This window comes from Saccoglossus kowalevskii, chromosome 10, assembly GCF_978046115.1.
Source record: "Saccoglossus kowalevskii chromosome 10, keSacKowa6.1, whole genome shotgun sequence".
Classification (NCBI taxonomy): domain Eukaryota; kingdom Metazoa; phylum Hemichordata; class Enteropneusta; family Harrimaniidae; genus Saccoglossus; species Saccoglossus kowalevskii.
In genome coordinates this window covers 24,731,267-24,745,453 of record NC_140650.1, presented here as the reverse complement: position 1 = coordinate 24,745,453, position 14,187 = coordinate 24,731,267, and the positions used below count along the sequence as shown (strand labels likewise).

The 14,187-nt window shown below is 38.2% G+C and overlaps 2 protein-coding genes across 2 annotated transcripts; both read right to left on the bottom strand.

The window, feature by feature from the left end:
* Positions 1 to 731: 731 nt before the first annotated feature.
* On the bottom strand, positions 732 to 1,584 carry LOC146737983 (type I iodothyronine deiodinase-like). The gene is made up of 2 exons (XM_085504767.1): positions 1,418 to 1,584; positions 732 to 1,172 (listed from the first exon to the last, which is right to left on the bottom strand). The coding sequence occupies exons 1-2, from the start codon at positions 1,480 to 1,482 to the stop codon at positions 911 to 913; spliced, it is 327 nt and encodes a 108-aa protein (XP_085360893.1). The 5' UTR covers positions 1,483 to 1,584; the 3' UTR covers positions 732 to 910.
* A 124-nt stretch (positions 1,585 to 1,708) lies between these two features.
* Positions 1,709 to 4,142, bottom strand: LOC100366751 (uncharacterized). The gene is made up of 3 exons (XM_078008519.2): positions 4,091 to 4,142; positions 2,860 to 3,120; positions 1,709 to 1,894 (listed from the first exon to the last, which is right to left on the bottom strand). Exons 2-3 carry the CDS (start codon positions 3,118 to 3,120, stop codon positions 1,709 to 1,711), a joined length of 447 nt encoding a protein of 148 aa, XP_077864645.1. The 5' UTR covers positions 4,091 to 4,142.
* Positions 4,143 to 14,187: the final 10,045 nt, after the last annotated feature.

Genomic DNA, 14,187 nt, shown 5'->3' with positions numbered 1-14,187 from the left:
AAAATGTAAGCGGTATTCGCTTCTATTAATCACATTTGTATGGATGATTATAATATTTATATTACATCCGCGTTGACGACATTAGTTGTAACAACTTGAAAGTTCTTTGGGAATACTGCAGGCATTAGACTACTTGAAATTCGCTAAAGTTGATCGCAGCCATTTTGAATCACATATTTCATATTGTAAAGGCAGCCATACTATCATTATTTCTTCTTCTTGTAGGAGTACAGACGTTAAACGACATTAACAAAAGAGATTAGTAGTTGTATGTATGCATATCATCAAATATAACCAAGTGTATACCAAATATTTTACATAATTTTAGATTTTGTTCGATTTATTTTGTTATACGGCTACCTTTATTAATATTTGAACACATTTTCGCCGACGTGCGAAAACAATTTTAACTCAGTTTTTGACCTACGCTGTAAATCGGGGCCTAACAGGGGCATATGCTTTGCAGGGCATTATTCAGCCATTATTAATATTTATAAATAAAATTGTTAACAACATATTATCGTGTTTTCTCGTCTTTTCATCACCATTATCAAATATATGTAGTTGTTTTCGATTATCATACAATAAGAAGCTCCATCTCTCTAAGTACAGTGTCTTTAAATGGGCAGTGACATACTCCGAGTCAGTAGTTAAATACATGTATTTGAATTCGACTCGCACTGCCGTGAATTAGGCCAAACTGAGAATATTATGAGAAGGAAACCATAAAACACTAATCAGAAGTTGTTTATTCACCAGTCAAATGCAGTACTCATACAGGTAGTTTGGGGGATTCAGCCACATCGGTCGTCATGGAGACGGCTACCTAAGTGACGTCATAAGTACCTTGTACGGCGACATGTTGTGTCATATAGCATACAACCATGCAATTAAAATATAATACCAAAAGTTATAGTTTAGAATCCGGGAAGCGCTCTTCCAACCATTCACAAAGTTCATCTGTCATTAATTTTTCTGGTTCTTCTAACTGAATTAGTATACTCCTTCCTACATACGCAATCTTTCCCTTTTCAATTACATATACACGATCTGGAGAGGCAGCGTAACCAACCGAGAAATCATCCTCCATGTTGTCCACCACTACACGACATTTATTCAGACTCTCAATGTCGGACGTCAGAATATTAAATTTGTCCATTTTGATAAGCGATCTGAAAATAATGAGGAAAAAACACACAATTACACTGGCCCGGGGACTGAAATTAACTTGGTTTATACTAATCAGGGTCGTCGTACGATGGTTTCCCAGGGTGGCATTGTAAATAAACTGCACCACAGTTTGTACCAATCCCGATAAGTTATAACAATCCACATGTCGTATTATAAGAATAGCGAGGTTTTGTTCGATGGTCACTGATTACAACTATGCCCCCCCCCCATGACAGTGAATGCTTACCTGGCAGCTGCCAGTCTGTCTTCCAGCGTTCTGTGATTTTCAATGAAACTAAAATGCGATCCCATTCTCCATCCGTCTTTAGGATGAGCTTCTCTGATGTAAACAAATATAAACTCTACTTTTTCTTTGTACCGATGCAACAGTACAGACAAGCCATCGCTGTGTACGATAGCCTAGCAACGATAAATATGATGAATAAATTAAGAGTTAAGATTCATTTTTGATTAAAAAATAATTAGTAAAAGGTTTAATTTAACGTTTTCTTGCCTGGTAACTTACCCGAAGTGGAGGTCAGGATAAGGAACCTGCAATCACCACGAGAGGTCTTTCTTTGTTCATCCAGAGATTTTCCATTTGTATTATTTGTTGCGTTTCTATGGATACCAAACCAACATTTGGTGCTATGTCGCCAGGATCAAGTTCAGAAGCTGTCACAGGGGGTCCAGTGTCCATCAACATTTCAATTATGCCCATTACCTGAAAGCAATACGCACATGTATAACATATAATGTATGTTAGAGTATACGATTATCACGGAATCGTTTGGTTTCGGGCTTCATGATGGATGAACGTTACTCGAATATATACCGTGTATAATAATATATTTTTAGAAGAATGTCATAGAACACTAAACCAAATCGAGAATAATTTATAAAGCTAACCACACCTTTTATTAACACTAGAGGTGTATAATATTTTCAAAATAAAATTGAGCCGTTACAGTTCTGATATATATATTGCGCTGAGTATGTGTTGGTTGCTTCTCGCTCAGGTAAGAAATATCTCCGCTGTACACATTTTTTTTTCAATTTGAGAAACAAGTCCAGCACGCTGATGAATTGAATACATAAATTTGATGTAGAAAATAATTACAATTCAGAATAGCGTATTAAATGAAAATCACTTTAGGTGAACATGATAAAGCTGCCCTTTTTGAGCTGCACAAAGAGGAAGCCGTCTTATCCGGAGTCAAAAATATCTTCACTTTTTACCAAAAATGACAAAATATTCATCCACACTAATGAATTGAACATATCGTCACAAAAGACAACTCAATATATGCTGAACATCAAAACAATTAGACTTAGTATGACGTTTTATCAAAAATGACAAAACTATTCGTCAACATTAGAGAACTGAAGATATTGTTACAAAATGAACAAATCAGAGACAGGTCAACCTGAGATACCTATATATGTTTAGTACCGAAGCAATTAGGTTACTAGTATAAAAAATGACAAAACATATTTTTCACAATTAGAGAATTAAGGATATCATCACGGAATTAACAAATATTATAAAAAAAGATGTACATTTGTCGTGAGTATGAAACCCATATAGCTGGCCGTTTTTAAGAGGAAGTTGGCCACGAACATGTATCTAAAGACCATAGACGGCGCCCTCTTTAGGCGTATTTTTTTTAAAACAATGTGCCATGTTACCTCCTGATCGGCACCATATAGTGATAAAATGTGGACCATAAATGGCATCTCTAGCACACCAGGATCCACGCCGTTCTCCAGCAAGCACTGACGTTCAACGCGTCTGATAATTTTCTTATTCGTCTTGACCAACATTTTCGGATTTACTTCCGGATTCATCATCCTGTCATATTTTTCTAGCGTGTCCGCTTCGTGCAAAATCTCCACAAATCGGCGGAGAATTTTCAATACAAGCGGCCGATCGTTAAAAGGTTCTGCCATCTTCTCCAAAAAAAAAGAACATGTTATCGCATGTATAATATGAGTTTTACCAATCCAACATTGTTGTTACATTAGCATCCCATATTAGTCGGCGTTGGGTATGAACATACATTATTGTACATGTAAATGTTATGTTTTATGATTTATTTGTATCCAGACATGAAATAGTATGTTTGTTTATGGGGATACAAATGATGAGATCAGAAAGCCTATCATCTGTCCCTCCTTATCCCCAGTCCTCCCAAGGCAAATACAAGTGACTGTTCCCTTATCACTGTCACGATTGCTGTGTTTCTCCGTAATATACTTTTGATAACGACAATCACAAGGACGGGGTGGCCTCAAAGTGACCCTGGTCAGACTGCATACATCTCTATCAGTCTGAACTAGGCACTTTGTTGTATGACAAAGCGTATCCTTCAAAATACAATGAATCATTTGGTGTAAGTATATCAGTGGCGGATCCAGCACAATGTATTGGGGGGGGGGAGCTTCGCTTAAAATTATGGAGCGTAAATTGCAGATAAACTATGCGTAATCCAGATAACATGATTCGTCATGCGATTTTTTGGGGGGAAATGCCACCCCCTGTCCCCCCCCCCCTTTGGATCCGGCACTGAAGTATATGCCGTTATAATTATGCTATTGTGCTATGCCATATATAAATATGTTGTCAGCAACAAACAGCAACATTGCGATATGTTCCGTAGATCTGCACACCTGGGTAGAACTAGGGCTCGCACATGAACATGAGTTGTACATCAACACGCAGGGATAGTTGATTGCTCGCATGGTTCTAAAGATTAGCCGCTTCTTCCCAGGTTATTTCGTCCAATGGTCATATACAAGCTACTGGCAACTTTGCTATATTTGGTGATATATATAAAATTGGGATCGTCGCGCAATGCCCTAACAGTTATTCAAAGTCATGTCGTTTTTTTTTGTATTTCTAACAAGATTGCTTTCTTACCTTAGTACAAATGTTTTCTGCTCAAAATAGGTTGACAGGAATCGGACTTTTCTGTACGATGTACCGTGTGTACGCCGAGCTCGACACTATCAACGACGAAATAACATAAAGAAAGATCGCCGTGGGTAGCACACACTACCGATTAGCATAATTATTAAAACTACTGACACCTAGGGGGTCATATGACACTGCAGAAGGGTACGCACAGACTCGGATTTAGGGCACGTGGATTTAGGGGGCGCCCCAGGCACGCGCCCCTCCCTTCAGCCCGGAAAACAAATTGACAAACCCAGCCCAACCGAGGCCACGTCAATAGGAGCGCGCTTTCCCTCTGGATCCGCCAATGAAGGGTGTCTTTACATGACGTCATTACCGAATCGCATTATGGGATATACGTGTGTGAGCGAAGAATGTTTTAGCGGGGCGTGTTTCATCAAGTGTACCACTCTTAATCTGCCCGTAAATTCAGGATGAGTGGCATGAACGTTACTATGTCAATACGCACACTTTTATCGTTCAAACATCGTCGTTTTTAATTATATGTAAAAAGGTCATCATTTAGTTATTAAGTAACTATATGGTAATTTATATTCGAAATAGATCGATACGATCTGATTCATTGACAGCAGCAATGCAGCAACTTGAATGACATGGAAGTATTTCAACAGATAACTACCAATTAATAATGATGTCAAAGTCGAGCAATGGTGAATGAAGAAACTCGAACCATTACGACACCCGGGCAACTTACTGCTAAATACACCATTGTTCTAATTTCGCTTTGGTGTTTATTCTATGCCCAGACGTCTGCCCTATTGACACCGTCCTCGATTTAGTGCGGTTCAGATTTATATATAGGGTACTCAAAAGTTCACATCAGAAGTGTATCATGGTACGCTTCATTTCAATGACGGTCACATTTTCGTGTTTGTAAACACTACAACTGCACAAGCGCAGTAAAAGAGATCCAGGTCACTGGATTTGGATTTAACTACAGGTAACACCACAGGAAAAGGGGTGTTGCGAGGGCGAAGCCATATATATACTTGCTGCTTCAATTTAATTTGCTTCTCGAGGCAAGGTCAACCTAATTTTCCTATCAACAGATAATTCTCTAATTTCCACCACCTGTTGACACTGACCACTCAGCAGTCAGAATCTCACTTGCTTAATAGGAAAGTAAGAGTATGTATCACATATTTTAAATATACATGTATAACGCTTCATTGTTTTTACGTATCCAGCGTTGGTGTCAGGATAGAAAGCTACAATCGCCACGAGAGGGCGATCTTTCGTTGATATTATTACATTACGTTTTTCCCTGGTTTTTCCATAAAGGCAAACTCAACACGTTTTACTAAGTCGCCAGTACATATAAAAGCGAAGGTTGCTGTTTGGTATTATTTTGATGAACTTAGGCCAAAAAAAACAACAACAACTTATGTTGCCCTCAAGTCGGAAAATTAAAAAATCGGGTCGGTCGGTCGGATTTTTTTTTTAAACTCGTCGGTGAAAACTAATGGTATCGTAAATAGCCGAGGTACGTGGAAAAAAAAAACGCGACCCGATATTTCATATTTTTCGGTCGGTCGCTGAGGGCAACAAAACACTTTTTTTTTGCCTTACACAGTTTTTTGTATCCAATCAATGAAACATTAAAACTCTCTAGCATATATATTGATATTTGGTAACCATAACAACAGTCACTGCATATTAGTATGCGTGTGTTTATTTTTCATGGAACGAATGATATATAATGTGATGAGAAAGTAACATTCCTTATTTAACGATGAATCATAACCTCAGCACTCAACATGAAGTATCCTACTCCAATGTCATAAAATGTATGTACAATCCGCTATATCTAGAACCGTATTTTGGCGAATATGATTCAAAAACCTGAGTATAGAGAGACGAGTTCGCACAAATTGAACAATCATTGTTTACATAATTACCACGTGACAAAAAAAAAAATAGCGAAACTTGTAAAAATTACTAAATCCGCGAGGATTGCGAAAGCACACTACGGAATTTCAGGGTGAAATTTGCGCCATTCATTGTCCGTAATCAAGTCCATTGAAATGTGTCCCCAATAATGAAGACCTATTCTTCTGATTTCTACGCAGAATTGTTTTTGTTGTCCCCTAATTATTTCATACTTGGCACCTTTAACAGACTATTATTCTGTGACAAAGCATTTTCTTAAAAAACCCAGACATATTTCGCACCGTCATTATCTTGTGAACTATAAATTATGTGTTCACAATTCCATGTACATAAGTTGTTGACAATCATCCCATTGGCGTCCGTCAGGCTAAACCCCATCGTATCAGCAGCGTGTTGTGTTATTAATTAATTAGCAATCGAGTTTCAGCAAATGACGATCGAGTTAGATACATGAATTCAACTATATTCTGACCATTACTCTACTACGTTGCGATTTTTGCCAAAATGGCAGTTAGAATAAGTTTACAAAGACCGTGGCTGATTGATAAACTTAATTTATTTTGTGATATGAGAGAATAACCGTAAAGCTGGACAAGCAAAACCGGCATACAAATTAGTATTTGAAGTTTGTGTCAGTGAACTTAGTTAGATTGAAAAAAAAAAAAACGTGACCAAAGATGGCGCGGCATTGCAGATATGCGTAGGATGAGTGCAAGGTGTGATAGGAACATGTAGCACAGTTGCAATAGTATTTTCAAGTCTTTTATCACTAAGCTGACAAACTTCCGATGACACGGGAGAGTTAGACTGCTATAAATATAGACTCGACACAGCTCCTCACTGCTGCGAGCGTTTCAAACTAATGACGTTGAGGGCAGCATTCATCTTGAACAGCCAGCCGAGGCAATGCGGGACATACCGATGATATACGGACAGCAAATCGAGTCTACTATAAACGTAGTAAAACATTAATATTCGCGCATACTTTACTACTTAACACTAACCACTAAGTATTTACTTGCTGGAATGTGTCACTAATATAAATTGCCTGGTCGTTACACAGAATAAATTTCGACATTTACTAGGGCGAATAGTATTAGGGGGGGGGGGGCATTTCACGACACAACAGCAGACTTGCAGCATACATTAAAGTGGGACTACAAAACACGTCGGTTAATTGTTCCTGGTTTCATTTCGGAGCCGGCCGACCGAATGAAATAAAAAACAACAGTATTCGTTGAAAGAAATAGTTCGAATTTGAAACTCACGCAGTGAAAAGTGAACAAACGATTCCTAATAGAAAACTCGCCCTCAACGACTGATGCGTGAAAACCGGATTTAGAGGGGGGCGCACCTAGCTGTTGTAATGTGCCCCAATAGCAAACCATGCATGCAACTTTCACGATCGTATTTCCAATGATTTCCTTTGGGTTGCGATACACTGTTCACGCAAGACTATATACCGACCGAACACTCGAGTATTATTTCAACATGCGGCCCGAGTCTCTCTTGTCATGGTCACATCCTCATTTTCTTAGACTTTACTGTAAAATGACTAATTTTCACTAGGTTTAAATTTTGCTGATTTACCATTTCAGGTATATTCTGTGGGTTTTAAATTCACGGTTTTGTCATTTAGATAATGCGTTCTATGCTAAATTTTACATATTCACTGTGTTTTAATTTAGCGCATTTTTCCAGTCAGCGAAATAAGCTAAATTAAAACCCAGTGAATATTTACCCCCTTTACAGTATCTAAAATGGGTACTAGTATATCGAATCAAATTTATAAGAGTTTCCTTATTGCAGTGCATGTATGTATGTAGGACAACTATCCCGTAGTATGATTTAAAGCTGTGACATGTGCGACATTTCTTTCGTTTGGCTTTAATAATGTGTCCTAGCCCTAGCCGAACACTGTAAAAATGGTGCACTGGGACTGCAACATTGTGTACACATGGCATACGAGTATTTTGACTCCCATATAAACATGGCCCTCGGGCATGAGCAGTATTTTTTCCATCAAGACGGTTCTGGGTGCCCATTCTGGCTTACCTGTACTGTGTGGAACTTTGCATTGACAAGAAAATCGTGTTGCTCATCCCAGCCCTCTGATGTTCTTGTGATTATAAAATTGCACCGAAAACAAGCCTTTATTGAGTAAAACTTGTGCGACATCATGGTTAAGAGGCTAAAAAGTCCATCTTTCTCCATTAAACTCTCGCTTTGTCAACTGGAACAAGTGTAACAACCCATATGTTAAAACACAGCCCGTGTAGAGTTACTGAGATAAACTACGCTCTAATCTCTTGGGAGTTTGAGAGGAACAAAGAAAAGATGCCACCATTCATTTAGTGTCGCCACCATGGTTGGATAAGTTGAACCCAACAAAAATAAAATAGACTGTTTCTGTTTCCATGCAATGACCCGGCACCGACATTGTGGACGCGGCTCACTGCTCTGGCCTGGTATAGTCTGGGGGTCACCATCAACGGGAGAGAGGCGACGAATGTTGGTGTCATTGAAACGCGCATTTCTCTAATTACATTAACTATGACCAACATCTGTATCGTGAAAGTGTCATCCGTAATAATCATTTGGATAGAGCAAAATATTATGAGATCAAAGTTCAAGTTCAAATACGTGATCTAGTATTATTTAAATTAAGAATACCGTCAACATAATTACACTTTACGAGTGTTGGGTCGCGGTAGAGCGACGAGTCGGAATTGTCGAACGGATAATAGGCGTAGGTACGAATCACTGAGATAAGGCATGATAAATTGACACTTTCTACAAACAATTTATCGAAGCCAATTACTTTGTGACAATTAACTGTTAAATCTTTTCGAAAGGAAGTTTTATAGTGTTTGGAAATAGCTTGCATTAAATCGCTGATTTAATAGAGTTAATCTGAATACGTGATCAGTAATTGTTACAGTAAATATCCAACTCTCCGCTTGTCCGTGCGACTAACTGCCTAATAACGTCAATCACACGTACCGAAGTGAGGTGTGTATCTTAGGATAAAATGCATGACTCCCTCATATATTTGGTTAACGGGATATGGTCGTTATGATAGCTTGTTTGATTATTAAGAAGAAGCGAAGAATTTCCAAACAGCTTTTTGGGACAGATACTGATAGTTTTAATGACACTTTTCTATGTATTTATTCAAATAGGTATTAAGTCTTATCAGTTGTCAAATGAAATGACAGTCTGTGGATGATTGGTGATCAAACGAACGATAAGAAAGTCCCATATCAATGTATCGTATTATCCCGTGTATAATTATCGGCGATCAGTACGTATGCAAAATGGCGGGAACGTGCCTGTGTCATCCACTTTTGAAGCTTTGATAACTGATTGTTTATCACTGATTGAGTCAGTACACTATTCGTCATTTTTTTGCAATGTGTGCATGTAACAGCGCCATCATCTAAATATACAATATGGGGGAATACATTTATTTTTTTGATACTGTAATTTATTTGCCAAATTGCGGAGAACACAAAAGTAATTGTTCGATGGACAATAAAAACAACAAACTGACTAATCATATGCAATGATTTTTATTGTACGTACTAAAAAATGTCGCAAGAGAATACCATTGTTTCGTCGAACGAGTGCCCAGATGTGTGCTACAAATACTCGTTTAATGTTTTTACCAACATTTGTCAAACAACGGTAATTAAAATTGCTTGTTCTCATCCATATTGCGTACACGCCAGGTATCTATTATTAAATATTTCAGTAATAGCAATGGTATGTAGACATTCTCATCATTGTCAATGAAGAGAAACAGTCATATAATGTGCACTCAAGTTTTTTTTTGCTAGAAAATGCCTAGGAAACTGGACCAACTGCAGTGGACCAATAGTGGCAGAAAACTACTAAACCTATATTTGTTGTAAACCGCGGCAGTTGATCCGAGTTTTTACAAAAATACTGTGTTTTCTGCCGTTTGTTTTTCTGGGTTTTTATCTTTGCTATGGGAAACAACGGACTCCATACGTTTAAATAACCTCTTTCATCATATAGTAATATAAAACTAAAGAACAACTTCTTAAACACAATTATACGACAGCCTTAGAATCTTATGGAAACTGCTCTAAAACCTTAAAACAGTTTTTTTTTAGTTATCGTAATCATCTATCTGTCTTATTTATTTTCGCGTTCGTGTAGACACAACGCTTTCTTAGTACTGTCATATTGCAGTATCCAACAGTCTATGCAGCTACAGAACTTATTTCTGTGATTATTACCATGCATGTCACGTATATATGAGATAAGTATTTAATTATTTTCTGTTGTTCACATATTTATTCACTCGTGTATTTATCTATTTGTGTTATTATTTTGTTAGTGGTATGAATTTCATTATTCATTCAAAAATTATATTTAGAAACACCCATTAAACTGTAGCGTCTGGTAACTTTTTAATGGATCCACGTACACACGCACGTATTTTTTATTGAACTCTCGTCATAATGATGAGAATCCCGCGAATATCCAGAATTTTGCAAACATCGAGAACTGACCATCAATAATTTATATAGCCATGGTCGACAATAAATTCGCAGCGGGTCGACAATACAGCTTGAGTTCAACAATGTTTTATTTTAGTAAAATTAAAATTGTTTTAGATATTTGTTCATACTCGGATGTTATAAACGGCAAGCGGAAAGTTGTCAGCGGATAAAAAACCTCTCTGGATGAAATTAGAATATTTTGGAGGAGATAACAGCCGAGCGTAAGCGGTCTTCTATTGCCAGATATAAGTAAGACCTTGTTCAGCCAATCATATGGCTAGATTCACCTTCAAGTTGCTGTACTAAATAAAGTGTAGCCGATCAGTTCAACGCTCGGGAGTCAGTCTGTGAGCGTACGTGCGTGGTAGGTTGTTTCCATCTGGAATTACGTACCCATATCACTGCATTATTGCAGATAATTGCAAGTAACGGTTATATACGGACATCGGTTTGCCCAATTAGTCGTTTTATCGCAATCATATAGTAAAACAATGAAGACGTGTCAATTTGCATCTAAAAGAGTTCCCGTAATCCGGGTTTCATTAAAGAAAATCCTCCTTTTTTCAATATTGGCCGTGTAAGTCTTACATTGGGTTGACCTCTCGGGTCAATGTGGTCGTTTATAAAAATTGACTTATAAATGATATTGTATAATAACTCACCAATGAAGCTATTTGAGATTAGGAACAGGCATACTCGTCTTCAGGGATCATCTCAAAAAACGAAATCCGGTCACGTTAAAATTCGGAGTTCGTCACGGTATCTCAACTGACGAAGGGGTCGACTACTACTTCGGTATGCAGCGCTGTTATGCAACCAGTATTCCCAAATCTGATACATCAATATATAGAATGGTATACTTGTATCGCAGTTGCCTCAACAGCTCAAAAATTGGTTCTGTTGATCACATTTTTGTTTTCGTTTGTTTGAATAAACGTAATACCGAGCCAAAATTACATTTGTAGCACCAAATTAGTAAACACGATATTCTCGGCATAACAAACATGTGCCTTTCATCTTTTTTGAAAATTTCTAAATTCTATCTAAAACGGAAGCTTTCTATTGGCCATTTGTATGACATTTGACCGTTTTCGGCGGACATTGTTGCATACCATGCACTCGTTGATTGGCTGGCTGGATACAACTGCCGTTTTTTCAAGTTAAAGATGAAAAGAAAGGGTTTGTTGTACCGAGAGTGTGATATAATTATGGTAATGATACGATCGACGATCAAAAATTCATTTTTCAGCTGGCTGGGTCACAAGAGCCTGACGATCTATGCGTATGGCTAGTCAATACATGGACGACTATGGGCGGAACGACCGGAATGTCCCGGCACAGGGCCTTATCCTTGCCCAGGAATGCGAATTGTGCCTAAAGGGCGCTCTACGCATGCGCATATACACATATACTAGTACTTAAGTAAATGAAATCTGGTACCAGAATGATTGTAAATGGTCATATTTCGCTAGGAATGCACGATTTATAAGTAATCGGTCGATATTTTCTGATAGCCCAATGTGCTATCAGCCCACTAGATGGAATGGACAAGATATGTTGTTTTTTTATTTTCGTCGCTATTAACCTGAGAAAGAAGAGGCCCTGTTTCGGTCCGGGGACATACTCGTTACGCCCTATAGACATCCATGTATTGACTTCAGCAACCAACCAATGCAAACGAATAGATCGTCTGGCCCCTGCAGCCCGGGTTGCATAGCATGTAACATCCTATATGCGTTCATTTGAGTGGTACCCATATTGAGTAAATTGACAAAAATGCAGCTCATACCTTTTTGTTTTTGTCACGTGCAATTGAATGGCGGTTCCGTGATTTCAACGTCCCGTATCATGTGAATGAAAAAAAAATAGCGCGTCTCGATCTGCACCACCATTTCTGGCGCCGCGGTCTTTGCCTACGGAACGCGCGTTCGAATTGCATGTAAACCGAAACTTACAGTGTATTTTATATGATATGCGTTGTATAAGTCACACGGTAATTGTCAAACCCTCTTGTCTTATATATTTCAGGTGGGAATTCCTGCGATGTTTGTTTTAAAGAAGTCCCCTATTCAAGACGACGTCCTTTCATTTCACAAAAAGTGACAGTTGAATTACGCTTTTCAAATTGATCTGATAATGTAAAATCCAGTCCCATTACGCGTTAACTGTTACTTTTAATTAGTTATTGCTAGTAAATCATAATACGATGAACTGTATAACTCATAGAAAACATGACATAGGACATTCCATTATGGTTATTAATGACGGCGTTATGTTATGAATTGACGTTTAATTGTGTTATTATATTTAATACGTAGAGGGCGGAAAAGGAGACTGTTCGCGGCCCGGGTTCTCTGGTTTTACCGTCACTGAAACGTTTGAATTCCAATGCAGCACGGAGACTGGCAGCGAAGGCTAACACAGGCTTGTTTTCTCCCGGCAATTATATAAAAACACGTCACATCGTTTACATAATAACTTGTCTCTTGAATCTGAGCTGAATCCTAAAAATAAGTAAACATGGTCACAAATGTCTTTACCCGTCACGCATCATAGAATCCACCGAAGCTCTTATATTTAGATCTGATAAATTTGTCCCATATTTTTTCGCAGCACATCTAAGTGAGGAGAAAACATCCGCGAGTTGATACAAGTGAGTACGCCATGGCAACGGTACGACACCGACAAAGAGTGTATTTGTTAAGTCATTACTTGGAATCAAATTGGATTTCAATATTATTGTAACTCACGACCTGAAATGATTTTTCTGCGTGTTATAGAAACACATTATTAACATCCCGTTAAGTTTATCGCGGAAAGTTAAAAATATAATTACCATTCAAACGACGGGTTTAATCTGTGGATATTAGCGACGAACACGGGGAACGAAAACCCGTCGAAATATACACGGGGTTGTAATAAACATGCCATCATAGTAGCTATAACGAGGTAGCAGCATTGATTTGTTTCAATTTATTGCCATTATGTTTTAGTATGAATATGAAATAGACATTATGAGATAATTTACCGATCTTAATCTGCGTGTGACGTGATACGCGTGTGAATAATCACCATGACAACATCGTATAAAACTATACATGGCACGAAATCGTAAGTTCTCTCACCGCCGTTAAATCACCAAACCTGGTCATCGCCCTTGGCATTATTACGAGGTTCAAGTACAATCCAATAACCAAAACAGATTACGCTTAGTTTTCAAAGTCGGAGATTTGTGATTATTTTTATCCATTGTGTGTGGGGCGCGGGGTGGGTGGGTAAGGCGTTAGTAGCAATTATATAAGCTTTAGGCTGTTTCGCGAAATTACTGACATGTACCTTGCCCCATTTCAGAAACCAAGTCTCATGATTCAAGTCAAGAGAAATAAACCAATTCGACAAATGAGAATGGGCAGCGAACATGTGTTGTGTACAAATTCAGATAAGGCGATGGCGGAGTGATATTGTCAGGACGTTTTTTATAAAGTCCACTTTTAAGTGGACTTTAACTGTAACAGGAACATTTGTGTAAATCACGACACGAGAGTAGCTACAATTAATATGGCGGGAAGGGGATGGCGCTCTCACCATTTCCACAAGAACACGCGTATCACCGCTCAC